Source organism: Humulus lupulus, chromosome 6, assembly GCF_963169125.1.
Source record: "Humulus lupulus chromosome 6, drHumLupu1.1, whole genome shotgun sequence".
Taxonomy (NCBI): domain Eukaryota; kingdom Viridiplantae; phylum Streptophyta; class Magnoliopsida; order Rosales; family Cannabaceae; genus Humulus; species Humulus lupulus.
The window spans coordinates 15845420-15866041 of record NC_084798.1 but is presented as its reverse complement, the minus strand read 5'-3'; the positions used below and the strand labels follow the sequence as shown (position 1 = coordinate 15866041).

The 20622-nt window shown below is 31.1% G+C and overlaps 3 protein-coding genes across 3 annotated transcripts; all 3 read right to left on the bottom strand.

Annotated features, from left to right (window-relative positions):
• Positions 1-2261: 2261 nt before the first annotated feature.
• LOC133783833 (thioredoxin H-type 2-like) lies at positions 2262-3245 on the bottom strand. The gene is made up of 3 exons (XM_062223452.1): positions 3199-3245; positions 2719-2837; positions 2262-2523 (listed from the first exon to the last, which is right to left on the bottom strand). Exons 2-3 carry the CDS (start codon positions 2812-2814, stop codon positions 2374-2376), a joined length of 246 nt encoding a protein of 81 aa, XP_062079436.1. The 5' UTR covers positions 2815-2837; positions 3199-3245; the 3' UTR covers positions 2262-2373.
• Positions 3246-12594: 9349 nt separating this feature from the next.
• On the bottom strand, positions 12595-14723 carry LOC133783831 (probable caffeine synthase MTL2). The gene is made up of 4 exons (XM_062223451.1): positions 14547-14723; positions 13984-14399; positions 13621-13881; positions 12595-13128 (listed from the first exon to the last, which is right to left on the bottom strand). Exons 3-4 carry the CDS (start codon positions 13816-13818, stop codon positions 12736-12738), a joined length of 591 nt encoding a protein of 196 aa, XP_062079435.1. The 5' UTR covers positions 13819-13881; positions 13984-14399; positions 14547-14723; the 3' UTR covers positions 12595-12735.
• LOC133784747 (probable methyltransferase TCM_000331) lies at positions 13998-14621 on the bottom strand. The gene is made up of 2 exons (XM_062224023.1): positions 14547-14621; positions 13998-14399 (listed from the first exon to the last, which is right to left on the bottom strand). The coding sequence occupies exons 1-2, from the start codon at positions 14619-14621 to the stop codon at positions 13998-14000; spliced, it is 477 nt and encodes a 158-aa protein (XP_062080007.1).
• Positions 14724-20622: the final 5899 nt, after the last annotated feature.

The following is a 20622-nucleotide window of genomic DNA, read 5'->3' as shown; positions in this document are numbered from 1 at the left end:
ATAATTTATAATTATTAGTCTAAATTTTATTAATTATTCAATTTTCTAGCCAAAATATTAAAATTCTACTAAAAATTAACAACAACAAATTAATCATCAATATTCATAAAATCTTAATTTTTACTACTAACATAAGCAAAAAACTTAAAATTAACAACAACAACATACTAACATTACCACCAAAATTTTCAAATTAACACTCAAATATTTAATATGTTTACTAATATGTTTAATACACATAAAATTCACCAAAACAACATAGAATTTATTTAAAAAAAATACTAATTAATCATATAACAATTTTCTAATTCCTAATATCATTTTCACTAATACTTATTTTGAAAACCTAAAAATAAATACATTCTATCTAATATAATTATTTCAGATTTTTATTAAAATTAATATTATATTATTTATATAAAAAAACATAAATTATTCAAAAATTGAAAAAAAATTAAAAAAATACAGAAAAATTTTAAAAAAAACGTACCAATGCCTTCAATATCTTGCTAGCAATCTCTATAGTCCAACAAAAACCGAATACCCAACCTTCAAACAAAAATTAGAAAATATCATTATACAATTTCATAAATATATATATATATAAAAAAAAAATGAATAAATAAACCATACCTTCAACAAATATACAGAAATTCCTTCACCCTTGGCAATTTTGGGGCTTAAAACCGAGGTTTTATGGAGGAAAATGGCGATAATCGGCGGAGGGAGGCGAACGGTTCGGAGAAAACCCAGAGAGGAAGGAGAAGGGGCTTCGCGGCTGAGGGGGATATTTATAAACCATATACCGAGAACATGTTCTCGGTATAGGTTCTCGGTATAGCAACTAAACTTATTCAGAACCGCGAAAATGTCCCGCGCATATGAAATGTCTATACCGAGGACATGTTGTCGATATAATATTCTCGGTATATAACCTTTTTTTTGTAGTGTATATATATAGTGCTATCAAATTTTCAGTCTCACTAATAATTAGTCTAATTAACTATTTACCATTTTCACCAAGTACGTAATAATATAGTCACATATATTCATGTGACATTATGTGTGTGTTCATTTTCAATGAAGTACAAATTTCACTTAATTTTGCAAATTATAATTGATAATATAATAATGTGATTAAATTTGATATTAATATGCTAACTATTATTCTATACTACAAATATGATCATTGTAACATAATTGTTAATATTATACTTGCTGATTAATGATATAAATATTGGCCAATTAACACAAATCCATTTCTCCAAATTTAATTTAATTTAAACAAGTATATATGTGCTATATAATTACAACAATTTTGTGAGATTATGTTTCATAAAATTCAATTGATTTGATTGGAGGAGATTTGAAGGATATGGGTTGATTGGAGGGGATACATGGGAAAGGTGGAATCAAAACATAAAATAAAACGAAAAATATCAGATAGTTAACAAATACATAACAAAACAGAAAGTAAACAAAGTAAATCAGTTTTGTCCTTCCCCACACTCACTACTACAAAAACGGGCTTTCCCAACAGTTTTTAACTGTCGCTATTGAGCAATTGACGAGTCGACTAACTGTCATAATTGCCTATGCCGGCGTAGGGTAGCTACGCCGACAGTTAATAAGTGTTGTCGTTGCTGGCTACGCCGACAGTTAATAGGTGTCGCCGTTGCTGGCAACGCCGACAGTTAATAGGTGTCGCCGTTGCTGGCAATGCCGACAGTTAATACGTGTCGCCGTAACATTAAATTTATATATATATAATAATTTTTTGATATATATTTTTAAAAAAATTTAATTATATTTTTAACAATTGAAGCTTGATATAAATTTAAATAAAAAAATTACTCACATAATTAATTATTATTACCATAACTTGTAAAAAAAATTATATTTATCATAATAAAAATTCATATACATACAACATTTATTCATACAATTGAGATGTAAATAATACATCAAATCCGCATGAGACTAAATAATTCTCAATAAAAATTCATTATAATTCTTAATAAAAATTCATTATTCTCAATGTAAATAATACATCAAATCCTCAATGTACATAATTCTTACAAGCAAGAAAGAAAATAATACCCAACAACTTGAAGAATTTCTTGTTGCCTTGGTTCTCTTATATAATTGTCTTGGTTCTCTTAAATATCCAAGTAGAGTTTTAGCCTACAATACAGAATAAACATCATTAAAGTCAAATCAAAACTAAAATAAATAGAGAACTTGAGGTTGCATAAGAAATAAAAAAGATGAATGTGGATTTTAGTCACAAAAATGATTTATATAAAATATGTATTTTTCTTATCAAATTGGATAGCCTCATGCTACCGATCTTTATTTAGTCCCAAAGGCTAATCAAAGACAAGCAGCAGCCACAACTGCATGCTTTGCAACTTTATCAATAAGCTCATCCTTCTTAGCTCCCGCAATCTTGTTAATAATTTTCCCTTCTGTGAGGAACAAAAGGGTTGGCATTGCCTCGATTTCCCACTCCTTAGCAACATCCTACATGCATATAACAATATAAAAGGCACAAATGTCATCATATTATCTTTTCTCTTTTCTAAATATCATCAAAACCCCAAAAATCAAACCTAAACCATAATTGTGTATGAACAAATTATCATAGAGACTACTACTAATGAGAGGCCTCATCTTAACTCCTTTGTTAGTATAAAAAAAAAATTTGTAGATTAATACCTGCAACTCATCAACATCAACTTTCAGGAATATGGCACTTGAATTCTTCTTAGGTCGGTGAGGATTGGGGCAATGACACGGCAGGGTCATCACCATGATGCAGTGAAATCAACCACAACCTGTAAAGAATAAAAGAAGTCAAGAGCACAAACAAGAAAAATCGGCAAGAACTTTTATATATTCTACTCAAAATTTACATATCAAAACAAAGCATATACATAAACATTAAAATAGGTAATCCCAAATCCACCAAATTATATCACCGTAGAATAAATCAAGCACAAGTTTTGAGCTTTCAGAGATAACAAAGCAGGATGGGACAACCTTAATCGAAAATTTTCTGGGAAATATCGTAATAGAGTTCTAAGCATTTCTTAAAAAAAAAATAAACTCAACTCACACAAACAGAAACAATAACATAAGAAAAGTAATAATATCAAAAGGTAAAACCAAAGCAAAGCTTTAATTTTTTTTCATTACTAGTTTCTTGGAGTCCTTTCCCTTCTGAAAATGGTCGAGCCCCGACCCTGACCCCCCCTGTGCCATCGAGCCCAGACCCGAGACCCCCACCCGCCGTCGAGCCCTGCCCCGAGCCCCCTGCCGCTGTACAGCTCGACCCTGACCCCCTTCGCCATTGAGCCCAGAACCGAGACCCCCCACCTGCCGTCGATCCTAGCCCCCGAGCCACCAATCGTTTCCATCGAGCCCAGTCCCGAGCCCCCTGCCACTGTACAGCACGACCCCGACCCCCCTGCCGCCGTCGACCACCTTCTCCTTTTATTCTTCTTATGCTTTTGTGCTGCTGAGAAAAAATGACCTAGGATTGTGTCTATTATGATATTAGAGGTGAAGCCAAAAAATCAAATTGGACACCTATATAAATATTTTTATATACACCTTTGTTTAATAAGATGTATTGGTGTAGTGGTAAAGAGTACTTGATTTGGACGGTGGAGGTTCAAAACTTGCTTGCTCCATTATATGATATATTTTTTATATATTAATTTAGTAATTAATATTTTTTTATAAAATTAAATTAAAGTATTGTTACTCTTAATATCAAAATTAATTTAAAATTTGATATAAAATTATTATAAAAACAAAAGTTAATATTAAGAAAAATTTAGAAACAAAAAAATCTAGTTTTAAAAGTTTGTAATAAATACATAATTTTAATAAATACATATTTACATAATTTAGTTTATTTTTAAAATTTTATTATTCATTAATTATAATTTTTTATTTGAATTTTGGCGACATTTTATGACTGTCGGCATTGAACTTTTATTAACTGTCGATGTTGAGGTCAATAACGACATATTTTAACTGTCAGCATTGATCTCGAATTAACTGTCGGCGTTGGGGTCAATATCGACACATTTTAACTGTCGGCATTGGTCTCGAATTAACTGTCGGCGTTGGGGTCAATAGCAACACATTTTAACTGTCGGCATTGGTCTTGAATTAACTGTCGGTGTTGGGGTCAATAGCGACACTCAAAAGCAATGGTGATAGTTATTAGCTGTCGGCGTTGGTCCCTATGCCTACGGTTTTTAACTGACGGCGTAGAGTCCCGTTAAGACAGTCAACAGAGTTGACTGTCGTGGTTGGGTGTCGGGAAAGCCCAGTTTTGTAGTAGTGACTTAAACTATATATTGTCCTCAATGGACTCAAAAAAATAGAAAATAAAGTGGAAAGAGAAGAAAAGAAAAACTCCCTCAAAACAGGTTACTCCTCAGGAATATCCATATCTACAGCGCCTACAACATCCTCATCATCATGGGCCTGATATGGCACAATGGGCATGGGACCAGTGGTGGGTATGCTTGCAACCAAGTAGGAGCAGGTGAATATCCAGACATATCCACATTCAAGCGAGTCTAATTCATCCTATAACAGATATCTTGATAGCTCGCATATTCAATAAACATCTGGTTGTGAGCTAGGATATGTTGAGTATTGGCCCTAATATCAAATCGGCCATGATAAACCTCTTGCTCCAAAGCTTGCAAACATTGTAGGTCGCTACACATATAGACCTACAGCGACGCCATTTTGGCAACGACATGTCGTCACTGTATACGTACAACGACAACTTCTTGATCTACAGCGACGACAAAAGTCATTGTTGTAGAGTAATTTTCTTGTAGTGGCAGCTCTTCTCGTCGGAGCTGGCGGGCCGGCACATAAGCTTGCCAGATAACTTTAACCCATGGTAGGATAACAGCTCAGAAATCTGCATGGTTGAGGTGATTGAACTTTGATAATGTTCGGCCTCGAAGAAGGAGCTCTTTGTGGCTGGGATGGAAAGAAATATGGGGGTTGTGTGTGTGGACAGATGATTTGATAAACCCTCCATGAGGTTGAATCAAAGTACGCCGAGGGAGCAGGCTATGGTGACTTTAAACTTAGGATCTAGTGGAATTGGCGGATCTCGGGGTCCGGATCAGGATACACAACAACTCGAAGTTTCTTTCCTTTTCCCTCTTTGACCTTGTCGATCGGACGTCGAAAATGAGGTCGGATATCCTATCGTTCGAGTTGTTCCTTGTGCTCGTGGATCAGCCCTTGGTTCTGTGTAAATGACGATTCAAGTCAAGGAGATGTAGGAGGGTAAGGGATAGCGAGCTTGGGCCCCAACCGATTCTCTGAAGACTGGGACATCTCACAAGAAAGAAAAAGGTGAGGGCCCATTTTAAAAGAAAAAAAAAGGTGGAAAAGATTCAAATTTCAATAACTCGAGTTTGCAAGCTCGAGATAACGAGATCGCCTAATCGAGCCTGAAGGCTCGAAATGGCGAGATTAACTCAAATGCCAACACCAAACTATTACAAAGTTCAGGGAATCGAGAGTGTACCCACGCAAGAGTAGGGCGGTTATGATCAGTCTAAGTGTATCCCGAATTTCTAGGAAAAATTGGGTTGTTACCCAAAAAGGAGATATTATCGGGATACGTTCATTAAAACCTTAATCCAAAACCCTTTTTCCTTAACCAACATGAAACCTAAAACCTAATGCCCCATAACCTAAAAAAGGTTCCATTTTTATTGGTTTTTACCAAACCTTTTGCCTATACAAATTTCCGATATCTACGAATATATCCAAATTAAAAAGCTACCTCTTTCACAGACAATTTTCATAAATATAGGAAAAAAAATAGTGAAAGGAGCATGCATAATACGAAGAACAATGGAAAGAACCGGAGAGTCGACTGATAATGATGATGCAAAGAGATCCTCGGAAGCTCACCTTCGAAGGGAGATCGAGTGGGAAATTGAGGGATTTTTGAAATATCTGGTATTTTCTTAAAAATATGTAAGGCTCTGGTTCGTGTATTTTTTCTTCTGAAGAATGGAATGTTAAAAAAGGTAAAAGTGAATGAAGTGAGGAAGAAGAAAGGGTATATATATAGCAGAGAAGAATTGTAAAAGATGAACATATCTGAGCCCTTGATCTGAGGGACCACATTTCATTTCAAAGAGATGGTGGCAGAAAGAGAATGGGAAAAGACGTGCGCAGGTAAAAGGGTACACAGGTACTCTCGGTAAGCAATCCCCTGGTGACACGTGTCCACACTCGAGTATGGTGGGTGGGCACGTTTTCTGAAAGTGAAGTTCAAAAGTATCCTTCTCAGAGGATTCGAACCAACACTTTTGAGGGGAAAAAATGTTACACCCAAATTTCGAGATTAAATAAATAACCTCGAAATGTAGGCTCGAAAAGGTTAAGCTCGAGATCTACAAGTGTCAACAGTACACTTATATGAATTGTCAAGTGGTTTTAGATCTCTTATTAGAACTCAAGCATGAGTCGCATCATTCGAGTCTGAGCTACAGGCTCGAAGGCACTAACCTTCTCTGAAGAATGTACTCGGGAAAATGATTGGATGAGGAGGAGGCTGTAATTGGAACGATGAGCTCGAAGCTTGACCAGTCTCGAAAGCGCGCGGGCACAACGATCGAGCTCAATGACGTGTTTGGCATGTGGAAAGGCTGTTAGGAAATCTCTATTTCATAGGGATTCGATATTATCATATATTAAATCCCTATAGTCATGGGATATTATGTAATCAACACATTTAATGTATTTATTTCAAATTTAAATTCTCGATTGTATCTTCCCTGAATTGGGGAAAGATATTCTTAAGGCCAGGTCTATACAACAGTAACTCGTGGACTAGGCAGATTTTAACTGCTGAACCACGTAAAAAACCTCTAAATCCCTATATTTTTTCTACATTCTTGTTTAGTGCTCTTCATAATTAAGTTGACGAAAAACGGCGTCAACAAATAGTCCTACTTAAATAAAAAAAACATAACTATATATAATCAACCTACTTAACTGTTAATAAAATATTTCAAATGTTTTTTTATAAATTAATTAATTTTTTTCGAATTTTGTAGTTAACGTCTCCCACAATTTTTAATGACTTACCCACTTAATCATAAACAAGAACTTTTAATGATTTACCTCATTAGACTTAAAATATCTCTAAATAATTATAATATATATTACCATAGTTGGTGTAAGTTATCGTAGCAGAGTCATTAAATGTGAAAATTGTTGTAGTAAGATTTTTCATTTATATCTTTTGGCCTCATGAAATTAATTTGCATATATACTATATTTACGTATTGAAATATTAATTCATTTCACTGTACGAACAAAAGTATGTGGTACATATTTGTTGATTTGAATGAAGTGATAATCAAATGATAAGTATGATGATAGATCAAGGATAATGAAAAATAGTGAGTGGTACATATTTTCCCATAAAGTAGATCAGATTTCTTAGATTCGATGTGCTCCTATACCTAACCAATAAGAATGATCAATGGGGACAAATTTGTTTTTGATTTTTGTTTTTTTTGTAAATGTACGGAAGGGCGATAATTGACAGTGGTTAAAGAATAATACAATGTTCCAATTATTAGCATCACAAACCAGTCATCAACATAAATAAATATGGTTTGAATTTGGTTTAATTTTTCAATTTTACACCAATAAAGTAATGCTAGAGACAAAAGTTACATACAAAAATTATATACATAGATGCACAATTAATAGGTGACACTATATATATCGTTAAAAATTTGTCACTTAAAATTAATTACACATGTGAGCAGTTTATATTCTTTTTATTACCCTTTATCTTTATCAAGGAGAGTGGTGTTGGAACTTGGAATTTGTTTAAAGAGAATTGTTAAAAAAATAGAAAAAATGTCTTTTTGTCTCCTTAGTGAAAGAGTCTCACATGGGATGAGAGCATTTATTTACAGGTAAATATAAAGTAAAGACTCTACCTTTGGGGATGTGCCCTAGGGGTACCCACTTTTTTGTGAGAAGGAGGAGACACACCATGGCTTACTTACATGTGTGTCACCGCCTGCTGTCCAAGCTGAGATGGTTAATTAAATATTTAATTTAATTAATTAATGAAATTAAGTCGAATGCTTTTACAGAAAAATAAACTAAACTTTTTCTCATTTATCCTTTGCTTTTATTTGCACGACTTTAACTCTCCACCCACGTCTCGATTAATGTTTTTCTTCCCGTTTTATTTTTTGTCTACACTCTCTGTATAATTCGACAGCACCAACGGGAGAAACAAATCTCATTTTAAAATAAACACAATTTTTTATATGGTTTCTGAGTAGTAGCGTTGTCTGGATATTTAGTATTTCCGGTCTTCTATAGTGTATTGGTTGTTTTATGCTGGAGTCGACGGGATTGATAGTCTGCTTGCACAATTCAGGACAGTGTCACGATCCTCTAAAATAGAGTAACGTAGTTTGCAACTTAACCTAGTGATTCGATTCAGTAATTTCGTTCCTCTTTTATTTTCTACAGCAACGTACAGTTGAAAATCACATGCGCTATTTATATATGTGAGAATTGTTCTATATTATGCACGTCATATAACGTCTCTCCATGTACACCTTTTAATTAATTCAGTCCTAATACACCATTATTATGAAAATAACATAATTATTCTCATATAATATTAGGAATGTAATTTTTCATAGTATTAGAAATGAATTAATTAAAAAGTATCGATTAGCTCTCGCTAATATAATGAAAATTGTTGTATTTTATTATGTTATACGTCACTTGTGTAATTTGTTTTCTTAACATTGAAAAAAAGGTAAACATTACTGAAAACACAATGATATATGGAATAAATTGCATATGATGATATTTATATTAAATTTGATTTGTTCATATATATAGATTAACTTTTGGGGATAGAAATTAAATAAAAAAAAACTCTGAAATGTAATTGTATAGAAATGCTTAGCCGGTCGTAATTTCAAAACAAATAGAAAAATGATATGATGTTTTATGCATGTGAAAGTATCTTATAATACTAAGTAGCACTCGAGCACGAGTCGCATCGTTTGAGCCTGAGCTACAGGCTCGAAGGCACTAACCTTCTTCGAAGAATGTACTCGTGCAAATTATTACTGGATGAGGAGGAGGCTGCAATTGGAACGATGAGCTCAACGCTTGACCAATTTCAAAAGCGCATCAGCACAACGATCGAGCTCAATGACGTGTTTGGCATGCGAAAAGGCTGTTAGGAAATCTCTATTTCGTAGGGATTCGTTATTATCATATATTAAATCCCTATTGTCATGAGATTATGTAATCAACACATTTAATGTATTTCTTTCAAATTTAAATGTTTGATTGTATCTTCCCTGAATTGGGAAAGATATTCTTACGACCAGGTCTATAACAGTGACTCGTGGACTAGACAGATTTTAACTGCTGAACCACGTAAAAAATCTCTAAATCCTTCTAATTTTTCTACATTTTTGTTTAGTTATCTTCATAATTAAGTTGATGAAAAACGACGTCAACAAATAGTCCTACTTACATAAAAAAAAAAACATAGCTATATATAAGCAACCTACTTAAATGCTAATAAAATATTTTAAATATATATACAAATATATATAATTTTTAAATTAAATAAAAATAAAAATTAAAAAAATCACATAAATATATACTTGAATTACTTATATCTATACATGCAATTTGCTATGTAAAAATAAAATTCAAATTATTTTCATTACTTTAGATAAAGTTATTAAATAAATTTTAGCAAAACATATATATACTTAATCAACCTTAAAATTTAATTAAAGAATTAGAAAAAATGTTTAATTTTTGGATTATATAGTAAAACAAATTAAAATAGTAAACATATTTGTATCATCCCAAAAGTAAACGATGTGGTATTTCAAATCTACATTAAAATTATTTTTCATATTTTAAACATATATTTCTAATAAACCCACAAATTATATAAAAGAATGCACAAATATCATTTTTTTTCTATTATTCTAACTATGACACATTGTTTTAATCTTGAAATCTTACCTCAAATATGCTTGAAATCAACTTTATTGATACAAGATTTGCCAAAATCCGCTACAATTTAAAACCCAAAAAATCCAATATTAATTAACCCACTAATATTTAAAGAAAATAAACAAAACAATATTATCCTAACTATAATACATTCATCAAATCTTAAAACCATACCTGAAATGAAATATTTAGAGCCCAAAATCGCGAAAATGCACCTGAAAATAACAGTTGAAATTGCCCTAGAACTGCAGTTCTCCTGAGGTTCGTGCGGCGCGAGGAAGAAGCAGAGGAATGATGAAGGTATATCAGGGGAAGACTTCTAACGTCTCCCCTAGGAAGACGTGTAGGACATTTGACGTCTCCCCTGGGAAGACGGCTGATGTGGCACGTCTTCATAATCTGAATTTTAAAAATGAATTAATTTATTCTGAATTTTGTAGTTAACGTCTCTCACAATTTTTAATGACTTACCCACATAGTCATAAACAATAATTTTTAATGACGTACCTCATTAGACTTTAAATATCCTTAAATACTTATAATGTCTTATATCATAATTGGTGTAAATCATCATAGAGTGTAAATCATCATAGAGTCATTAAATGTGTAGTGAGATTTTTCATTTATACCTTTTGGCCTCTTGAAATTAATTTGTATATATTTACATATTAAAATATTAATTCATTTCATTGTACGAACAAAAGTATGTACGTATTTGTTGATTTGAATGAAGTGATAATCAAATGATAAGTATGATGGTAGATCAAGGATAATGAAAAATAGTGAGTGGTACATATTTTCCCATAAAGTATATCAGATTTCTTAGATTCGATGTGCTCCTACCCTATACAATAAGAAAGATATCAATGGGGACAAATTTGTTTTGTTTTGTTCTTTTTTTTTTTTTTGTAAATGTTCTGAAGGGCGATAATTGAACAGTGGTTAAAGAATAATACATTATTCCAATTATTAGCATCACAAACAAGTCATCAACATAAATATATATGGTTCGAATTTGGTTTAATTTTTCAATTTTACACCAATAAAGTAATGCTAGAGACAAATTAAAGTTACATACAAAAATTATGTACATTGATGCACAATTAATAGGGTGACACTATATATATCGTTAAAAGTTTCACTTAAAATTAATTACACATGTGGGCACTTTATATTCTTATTATTAGTCCTTATCTTTATCAAGGAGAAGGAGAGTGGTGTTGGAATTTTTTTAAAGAGAATTGTTAAAAAAATAGAAAAAAAATGTCTTTTTGTCTCCTTAGTGAAAGAGTCTCACATGGGATAAGAGCATTTATTTAGAGGTGAATATAAGGTAAAGACTGTTCCTACTTTTTTGTGAAAGGAAGGAGATACACCATGACTCACTTAACTATCACACACGCGTGTTACCATATTAAGTTGAGATGGTTAATTAAATATTTAATATAATTAATTAAGTATAATAGAACGTATTTAAAGAAAAATAAACAAAACTTTTTCTTAGATTTTTCTCCTCCGTTTTATTTGCGCAACTCTAACTCTCCACCCATGTCTCGATTAACATTTTTCTTCCCGTTTTATTTTTTGTCCACTCGCTCTATATAATTCGACAGAACCAACGGGAGAAATAAATCTCATTTTAAAATAAACACAGTTTTTTATATGGTTTTTGAGAAGTAGCGTTGTCTGGATAATTAGTATTTTTGGTATTCCATAGTGTAATGGAGGTCCATGACAGAGGTATATATATCTAGGTTGTTTTATTCTGGGGTTGATGGGACTGATAGTCTAGTTGCGCAATTCTGTACAGTGTCGCGAACGTCTAAAAGAAAAGTGACCTAATCTGCAACTTAACCTAGTGATTTGATTCAATAATTTCATTCCTTCTTTATTTTCTACATCAAGGTAGAGTTGAAAATCACATGCGCTATATTTATATACGTGAGAGTTGTTCTATATTATGCGTGTCATATAACTGTTCTACACCTTCTAATTAATTCAGTCCTAATACACTATTATTATGAAAAATAACATAATTATTCTCATATAATGTTAGGAATGTCATTTTTCATAGTATTAGAAATGAATTAATTAAAAAGTGTCGATTAGCTGTCGCTAATATAATGAAAATTGTTATAATTTATTATGGTATACGTCACTTGTGTAATTTGTTTTCTTAACATTGAAAAAAAAGGTAAACATTACTGAAAACACAATGATATATGGAATAAATTGCATATGATGACGTACGTACTTTTCAAGAATTGTGACCAACATTAAATCCTTCAGTTTATATGCTTGGTCTATCATAATTATAGCAAGGGATCTCTCCCATCATGTTATGTAGCACTTCGTTCATATGTTGCTTATCAAAGTAGATCATGAATTTGTATCAGTTTAAAATTTGATTAATTAATCTCATTTCATAAATTATTTGAAAATTGATCTTTAAAATACATATATATATATATATATTTATAGCCATCCATATTACAATGTAAAATTACAAAAAACGCATACACACTAACACACAGACATTTATTGAATTAAAACATTAATGTACATTCTTAGTGCATAAATATTGATCCATCGTGAAAATAAAACAACAGTAGTACTTGATGTTTCGATGTTTAAACTTGGTCATTTCTTTGTCAAAGAAACAATCAAGTTTACATGTTGCCAATGTTCATTGGCAATTGATTCGATGACCTTTTGGGTAAACCGCTGAAACAAATCGTCCATGACACTTTCTCCAAATTGCTTCGTCAAAATAGGCTCCATAACTGCTCTCATGTAACCACAAACAAATTCTCCTCTTCTGTGTTTATCAATGTCATCATCGTCATTAATGTTTGTATTATTACTAGTTTTGCCTTTTGCTTCGCTAAAACCAGCGTCCCAAGCAATTTCGTAAACTTCCAGCTTATGCAACCAAAATGATCCATCATCTTCAATCACCTCTCTTATTTCCTTCTCATTTGGACTATACATTGGTATATTGAAGTAATCCACACTTTCCTCTTCAATTATTCCCTAAAATAACAAATAATTATTACTATATACTCTATCACACAAAATATATTTAGCAATTTTAGTTAAACACAACAATAAAAGACAGGGCAAATAACGATTTGGTAAGCTGTGTTTTATCAAAATATAGACTTGGTACCTTATATTTTCAATAATGTTCATCCAGTACTACGTAATTTTAAATTGTATATATTTGGTACTCTGTACTCTAATTTGATCAATATGACAAAATTGTCCTTATTTATATGTAATAAAATAATTAAATTTGTGTTTAAAACTCATAATTGAGGGTATTTTTGTCATATTGATAAAATTTTATTTATCAAATTTGAGTCAAGCTAAGGTACGAAATATATATGTATGATTTGAAATTACAGGGTACCACCGAATGAACATTAATTATTAAAAACACAAAGTATTAAGTATGTATTTTGATATAACACAGAATATCAAATAAGTATTTACCCTAAAATATATATACTTAATTATACGTACCTCAGAGACCATGTCATTCAACACCCTACCCACTATCTCCAAAATATGTTTAGGATCATTATTAATAATACATCCCAATATTGTTAGTATCATACAACCACCAATCACCATTTCCTTTGAACGACACTTTAAAAAGGTTGTAAAGTCCATTTGAAATTGAGTCAAATGTGCTTCCAGAGCCACATTAGGGCTTGTCATTGTAATATAAATATTTCTTTTGTTGTGAGCTTCACCGGTTTCGCTAACCAAACCCTTTGGAACCTTCAAAACGTAATATTAATAGTATGAGTTGTTAATTAACACAAATAGAGACAATAAAATTTGAGAGTATATGATATATATTGGCTCGTTTAACTATCTTACCTTAGACAGCCATTTCAAACTACAGAAGAATGAATTAAGTGCAAGGAGTTATTAGGAAAAAGCCTTCCATAGAAGCTTCCCGGCATGGCCATGACAAAACAAAAAGGATCAAATAAGTCTCCTTTTTTATGAATTTTCAGCCTCTCATAGAAGCTCGAAAGTGATTGAAAAATGTTGTTAAAATCATTCCCAGGAAGATCGTTGAGGAACACTTGGAATGTCAATGACTTGTTCTTATTCATTTGGCTCGAGCAGTGGGACATAACAACATCCAAAATGTAAGATGTAGCAGTTAGAGCAGTTGGCCCAGAAGAGCAACCCAACTCAGCTATTCTCATACATTCTGGGAGAGTATTACAGTAAACCTCCAAGGCTTTCTCTTCTATTATGGCTTTTACTTTGGAAATCACGATTTCCTGTGAGCAAATTAATTAATCACACCATCATATATGCATACTATTCTCTATATATATATTCAATATAAAAAAAAATGAATATATAAACTATAATATTAAGTTTAGTCCAATAATTATTATATATATAAATAGTGTGTGTGGACGTACTTGAAGTGAGGAGTTGTTTGCATAGCTAGCTTTGCCGGCACCACTATTCATGGCGAAAACTTGCTCTGCTGCCATTGCTTTTTCTTTAATTGCAGGGATGATAAGATAATCAGACTACAATATTTTGATAAAATATATACGATAAGATTGAGAACTATTTATCATGGGGCATTGGCTGATTTTCCTATCTAAGATAAAGAGAAAAATATCTGCCTTTAAAAATGCATTTAAAATTTACAAATATTATATAGACAATTTTAATTATAATTAAGAAATTGAAAATGTGTAATTGCTATTTTACGAATATTTTCCCCAACACATTTCCTAAATATATATATATATTTATATATAAAGGGAGCCGCTTCCGTGCAAACAGGTGCAGTCAAGTGGTTCTATGACAGTGTATATTGTAGTTATTTAAGACAACCTGCAAATTTTTAAGAAATTTAGAATAATTTACCGTGTCGAAAACAAAGTTCAAACAACTTGTTGCATGCGTGTATTATTTTGTATGCGCATGTAAAATTCAGTTGCTTGAACAATGTATTGAGTACTTTAAACTATTTCAAATTTCTTGAAAATTTGTAAGATATCTTCAATAACTACAATATACCTAATCATAAAAAAATTAGAAAAAAAATTATTTAAGTACCGAAATAGTTAAATTGCTTCACTAGTGCAGCTAATTTTTTGAATGCACTGTAATCATGCTCTATATATATATATATATATATATACATACACTGCTGTAATGTATTTCCTTTTCCATAAACTAGATCTTTATTTGATGTGCTCCTAATTAATAATACGAAAGTTCAATAGGGACTCATTTGTATTTTTAATGTAATAAAAGCAATACGTGCCGATGAAAAACACTATAAAAAAGTATATACAAACAAACTAAAAGAAACAAAAATCATGCTAATAAATTTAATTGAACCGAACTGCATTCATATATGGTATACATTATGACTGTAAAACAATTGAGCATTGGTTGAAGTCTAATAAGATCTGTAAATTATTATAGCATCACAAACCAATAATCAACTTAATTACATATGGTTCGAATTCGGTTTTAAATATATTTTACACTAAAGTTATGCTAGAGATAAACAAAAAAGTTACTACAACAAAATATAATGGTTTAGCTATCAAGAACAATAATAGCCACGACTTATATATATATATACTAGATACAAGTAATATGCAATCCACGTTTGTTTAATTTTATTTATAAAATTTATTAATATTTTATTAAATTTGTATCATTTTCATATAAATTTTAAATAAATAACAAGATTATATATAAAAAAATGACATAAACATATTAAATGAAAAATTTAAGTAAAACATTGTTTATGAATTTTTTAAATATATATAATATAATAACTTTTTTAAACATAAAAGATAATTTTTTGAATAAAAATTAAGATTATGTATTATATATTATTATTATAATGATATTTTATAATATTTAAATATATATTATTATAAGTATTAAATATCTAGTATTGTATTAGATATTATTATAATAATAATATTTTATACTACTATTTGAATTCATATTAATATAATTATCAAAAAATTAGCATTACATATTATTATCATTATAATATTTAAATTTATATTAATATAATTATTAAATATCTAGTTTTGTATTATATAATATTATAATAATGATATTTATAATATTTGAATTTGAATTTATATTAATATAAGAGAAGGGGCAATGGCGTCGGAGGTGGTGGTGGTGGTAGTGGTAGCAGTGGGTGGGTGTTGGTGGATGGGTGAGAGGAAGAAGATGATAGTTTTTAGGGTTTTTGTTTTAATTTATTATTATTTTATTTTAAGAGTAAATTGTGTAATATAAAAAATTGATTAATAAATGAGATCATTTAGCTTAAAACTATTGAAACTAGACCAAAGTGCAAATTGCACTATAAAAAGAAGTTATTTTGCCAAAGAGCCTTAATATAATTATTATATATCATCTTATATTAAATATTATTATAATAATGATATTTTATAATAATTGAATTTATATAAACATAATTAAAAATATCCACTTTTAGTTAGTTTTGAAGATATATTCTGTTAAATATTTATAATATTTCGTTAAAGTTAACAAAACAAATTGTTAAAAACAAAAATATTTCGTTATCTACATATGCACTTTATTTTTTATAGAAGATTTATATATATTCATGCATAATTAATTTTAACATGTAATATTTTTAAGTGAGAAAATATCATTTGAACTTAAGTAGTTAAAACTCACATTATATTTTTAGTATCCATTTATATTATTATTCATTTTTAAGCACACAATCACATCACTTCTACAAAATATCTCTTACATGTCACTTTTTTAGGACATGCACCTAAACGCAAATCCTTAAAATGATCTTTCGAGTTTTTAGCACATTCATTGAGAGTTTTTAAAAAACATATTTGAGGACGCATAATGAGATAAACAAAAGTACGTGCAATATTTTTAGGACCTCCTATTTTTATCCCCATAACTCTTTTGTGTAATTCCTTTATCATATATTTATGAAAAATTACATCATTATTCTCATATAATATTAGATGATGAACCTATTAAATAATAAAATAGATAGAGAAGAATTTTTTTTATCTTTTATTAATAATAATTCTGTATAGAAAAGTGTATCCATAGTTGAAGATGAAGATTTTTTGCCAAAATAGACCCCACCATAGATGAACTTGAACAATATCAAGAAAAATATGAAAGAAAAAAAAAAAAAAAAAACTCCAACAGTATTGTAAAATAAAATATCAAGTGTATTGAATGAAACAATATACTTTGAGTAATACCTAGAAAATCTTGAATGGTTCTAACTTGAAGACGTTCATTTATCTCATTCGGATGTCTCTTCATCTTGGGCAAACGAAATCATGAATAAAAGTAAAACCCAAAAAAATAAAAATAAATCAAAACCCACAATTTAACTTATAATAAGGGTTTAAATTTTAAAATAAAAAAAATAAGAAACTTAAAAAATGATAGTATTTCCTATCTCTCTCTCTCTCCTCTTTCTTATACATCTTCTCTCTCTTTCCTCACATATAGAAACTAAAAAAAAAAAAAAAGAAGTTTTCTAGCGATGACATGGAGAACATTGTCATTAGGAATATTTTGGGAAGAGGTGGGATTAGTTCCCGCCTATGCCTACTTTTTTTGTAAATATACTAAAATGGTAATTTGGTTTTTTGGTATTTTTTGTAAATATGCTTTCACCAAATTTTAGTTCAGAAAACTACTTTTATCTATTAGAAAAATTTAAGAGTTCATTTTTTTTCTTTTTTAAAAAAGAAAGTAAAAAAAAAAATGACATAAGGAGTGTCTAAATTAGAATTTAGCTTAACAAAAGAGAATCATAATGATTTAATCCTGTTTATCAATGATTGAGAGATTATGCAATAGTATTAATAAAAAAAAGTATATTAAATTATTAGGGTACTATATATATATATATATATATAAAAAAGTTAATTTTTATTTAATGTACAGAACTAATATAATTAGTACATGTTATATTATGTAATACCATTATTATCCCGTTATCATAGTCATACTCACTAACTTTTCAATAATTAATAATTTCAACATATCAAATTACATATACAGTGCATTGCTACAAGACACCTTTAAGTGCACTACATGACATATTGCTATTGGTATAAATTAACATTGGATCTCACATATTATTTATAGCGTAAATACTTAATGTTTTCAATTTTATATACTTATATACTAATATTTTTTTTCATCGGCAAAAATATTAAACGTTACGTTTTCATTACTTCCGTCACTATCAAGTTGGTTAACTATGCTAAGGTTAATTATGATGCCATATGCCACTCTACTAATAGTCCACATCATAATTTTTTTTAAATATCTTATTAATTGATTTTAAGAAAATAATTAGAACTAAATTTTAAATAATAAAAATTAAAAAAAACATAATTACTTCTAAAAAAACAAAAAAATAATTCTTTCTTCTTTTTTCTCTCTCTCTCAATTCCTCTCTCTTTCTTCCCATCACCTTCTTCCTCTTTCCCTCTCTTCTGCTTCTTCCTCTCATCTTCTTTTTCCTCATCAAACATTCTCCATAAACTCAACATATTTAGCTAAACATCAAAGCTATATCTCCAATTTATCCCCCAAAGCTTTCAACCCAAAAATAAAATCAGATTTCCAAAAAATAAATTAATCAAATAAATGAATAAACTTAGAACGAAATTCATAAAGAAATTAGAACCAAAATAAGAAAATCAAGCCCCATTACCACCAAGAAACTTGACTAGCTCTGTTGCAAAAGCACTTCGCCGCCCAACTCGACCCAGTCCTCACAATAGCCCATCGCTGCCCGAAAACTCGACCTAGTCCTGTCGCAACAACCCCATCATTGCCCAGAAACTTAACCCAATCTCGTTGCAACAGCCCTGTCGATGCTAGAAACTCAACCTATCCCCATCGCTGATGAAGACAAACAAGGAAAAGAAAGATAGAGATCGGGAAAGAGATAGTGGGTTAGAGAGGAAGATATGAAGCAGAGAGAGAGAGAAAATTTTTTTTGATGTTTTTTTTATAATTTAAATTTATTTTAATTAGATTTTATAATTTTAAAACTGTAAAATACATTTATGGGGATTCAACTTCCCAGAGGCTACCCCAAATGTGCATTTATCGGGATTCAACTTCATCCAAAACTTGTGGAGGACTGAGAATTCTTCTGTCAAATCATTCACATGGTTTGGGGTTGTCTTGGACTTCACCAGCTGGTTCTTGAATATTTTGTTCACTAACCTTTGTTACGTGGCCCTTGGATTCTTTAAACCAAAGGGGCATCACTTTACAACAGTAAACATATTTGTCTGTTCGAATGCTGGTATGCTCCTGGTCTACGACATGCATAGCGATCTGGTTGTACCCCGAATAAGCATCCATGAACGTGAGGAGCTCATACATGGAGGTTGTAACGCCCTGGATAACCAAGACCGTTACACTGTGTATTTAAAATAGTGCAAGACTTGCTAACCAAGTCATTTAAACAAAGTGTGAATTCCACGTTGTCAACAAATTAGGAATAAAAGATTTCGGTCACAAACAGGCTATTTTCGTTAAAAATGATAGTTTAATACATGAAACTCAAAACAGGATTTAGACGTCATAGTTACAACAAATTCCAAGAGTTACAAATAGTTCAAGCCACTCTAATGGAAAAATACACATTTTAGGTTTCCGTCCCTGTACAATTCCTCGACCGTGGCGGCCGAGCAGCTGACAATGTACACCTCGCCCCCAGAGCTCTCCAACTCATGGTTGATTCAGCCTACCCTTGCCTTTACCTGCACCACGTAGCACCCATGAGCCAAGGCCCAGCAAGAAAGCATGATAACATAGCAAAATCAACATCATCTATCAAATATTTCACAATGCACAACCAAGAATTCAACATTTCATAACATTTATCCAATCAGTGATATCACACAACAGATTAATAGTTTGTCATCCAAACAGCCAGCAAATCACGTTCATAACACAATATTCACAATCATAATCAACAGTTCATCACATCATTAAATGATATTCAGGGTCAGCGCCCTTAGTCGCACCCTCTATTTAATACACTGTCTTCGGCTCTCTTGGGCCGCCCCCAGTGTAATACTCACTGACTCCGGCCAGCTTAACCGAGCTTAGTGATAGATAAGCTGCCTCAGCTACCAGTGGCCGAGCCGCGCCCTGTGCGCAAAAATTGATTCCGACATTCTTAGGCCGGTTATCGCATGTCCCATAGCATAATAATACCATCTCATGACATGATATACAAGTGTAGGGAGCTCTTAGTCCCATCGTGTCCACATGGTTAAACACGTTCACATAACAATGCATACAAACATAGGGAACACTTAGTCCCAACCTAGCCACATAATCAGGTGCAGCTTTCTTACCTTTGGCTTTCAAACGAGCTAGTTATAAGCGATGTTCCTTGAGCGCGATCCGATCCCCGAGCCCTAGCTTAGCACCTAGTCACAACCAAGATAAAGG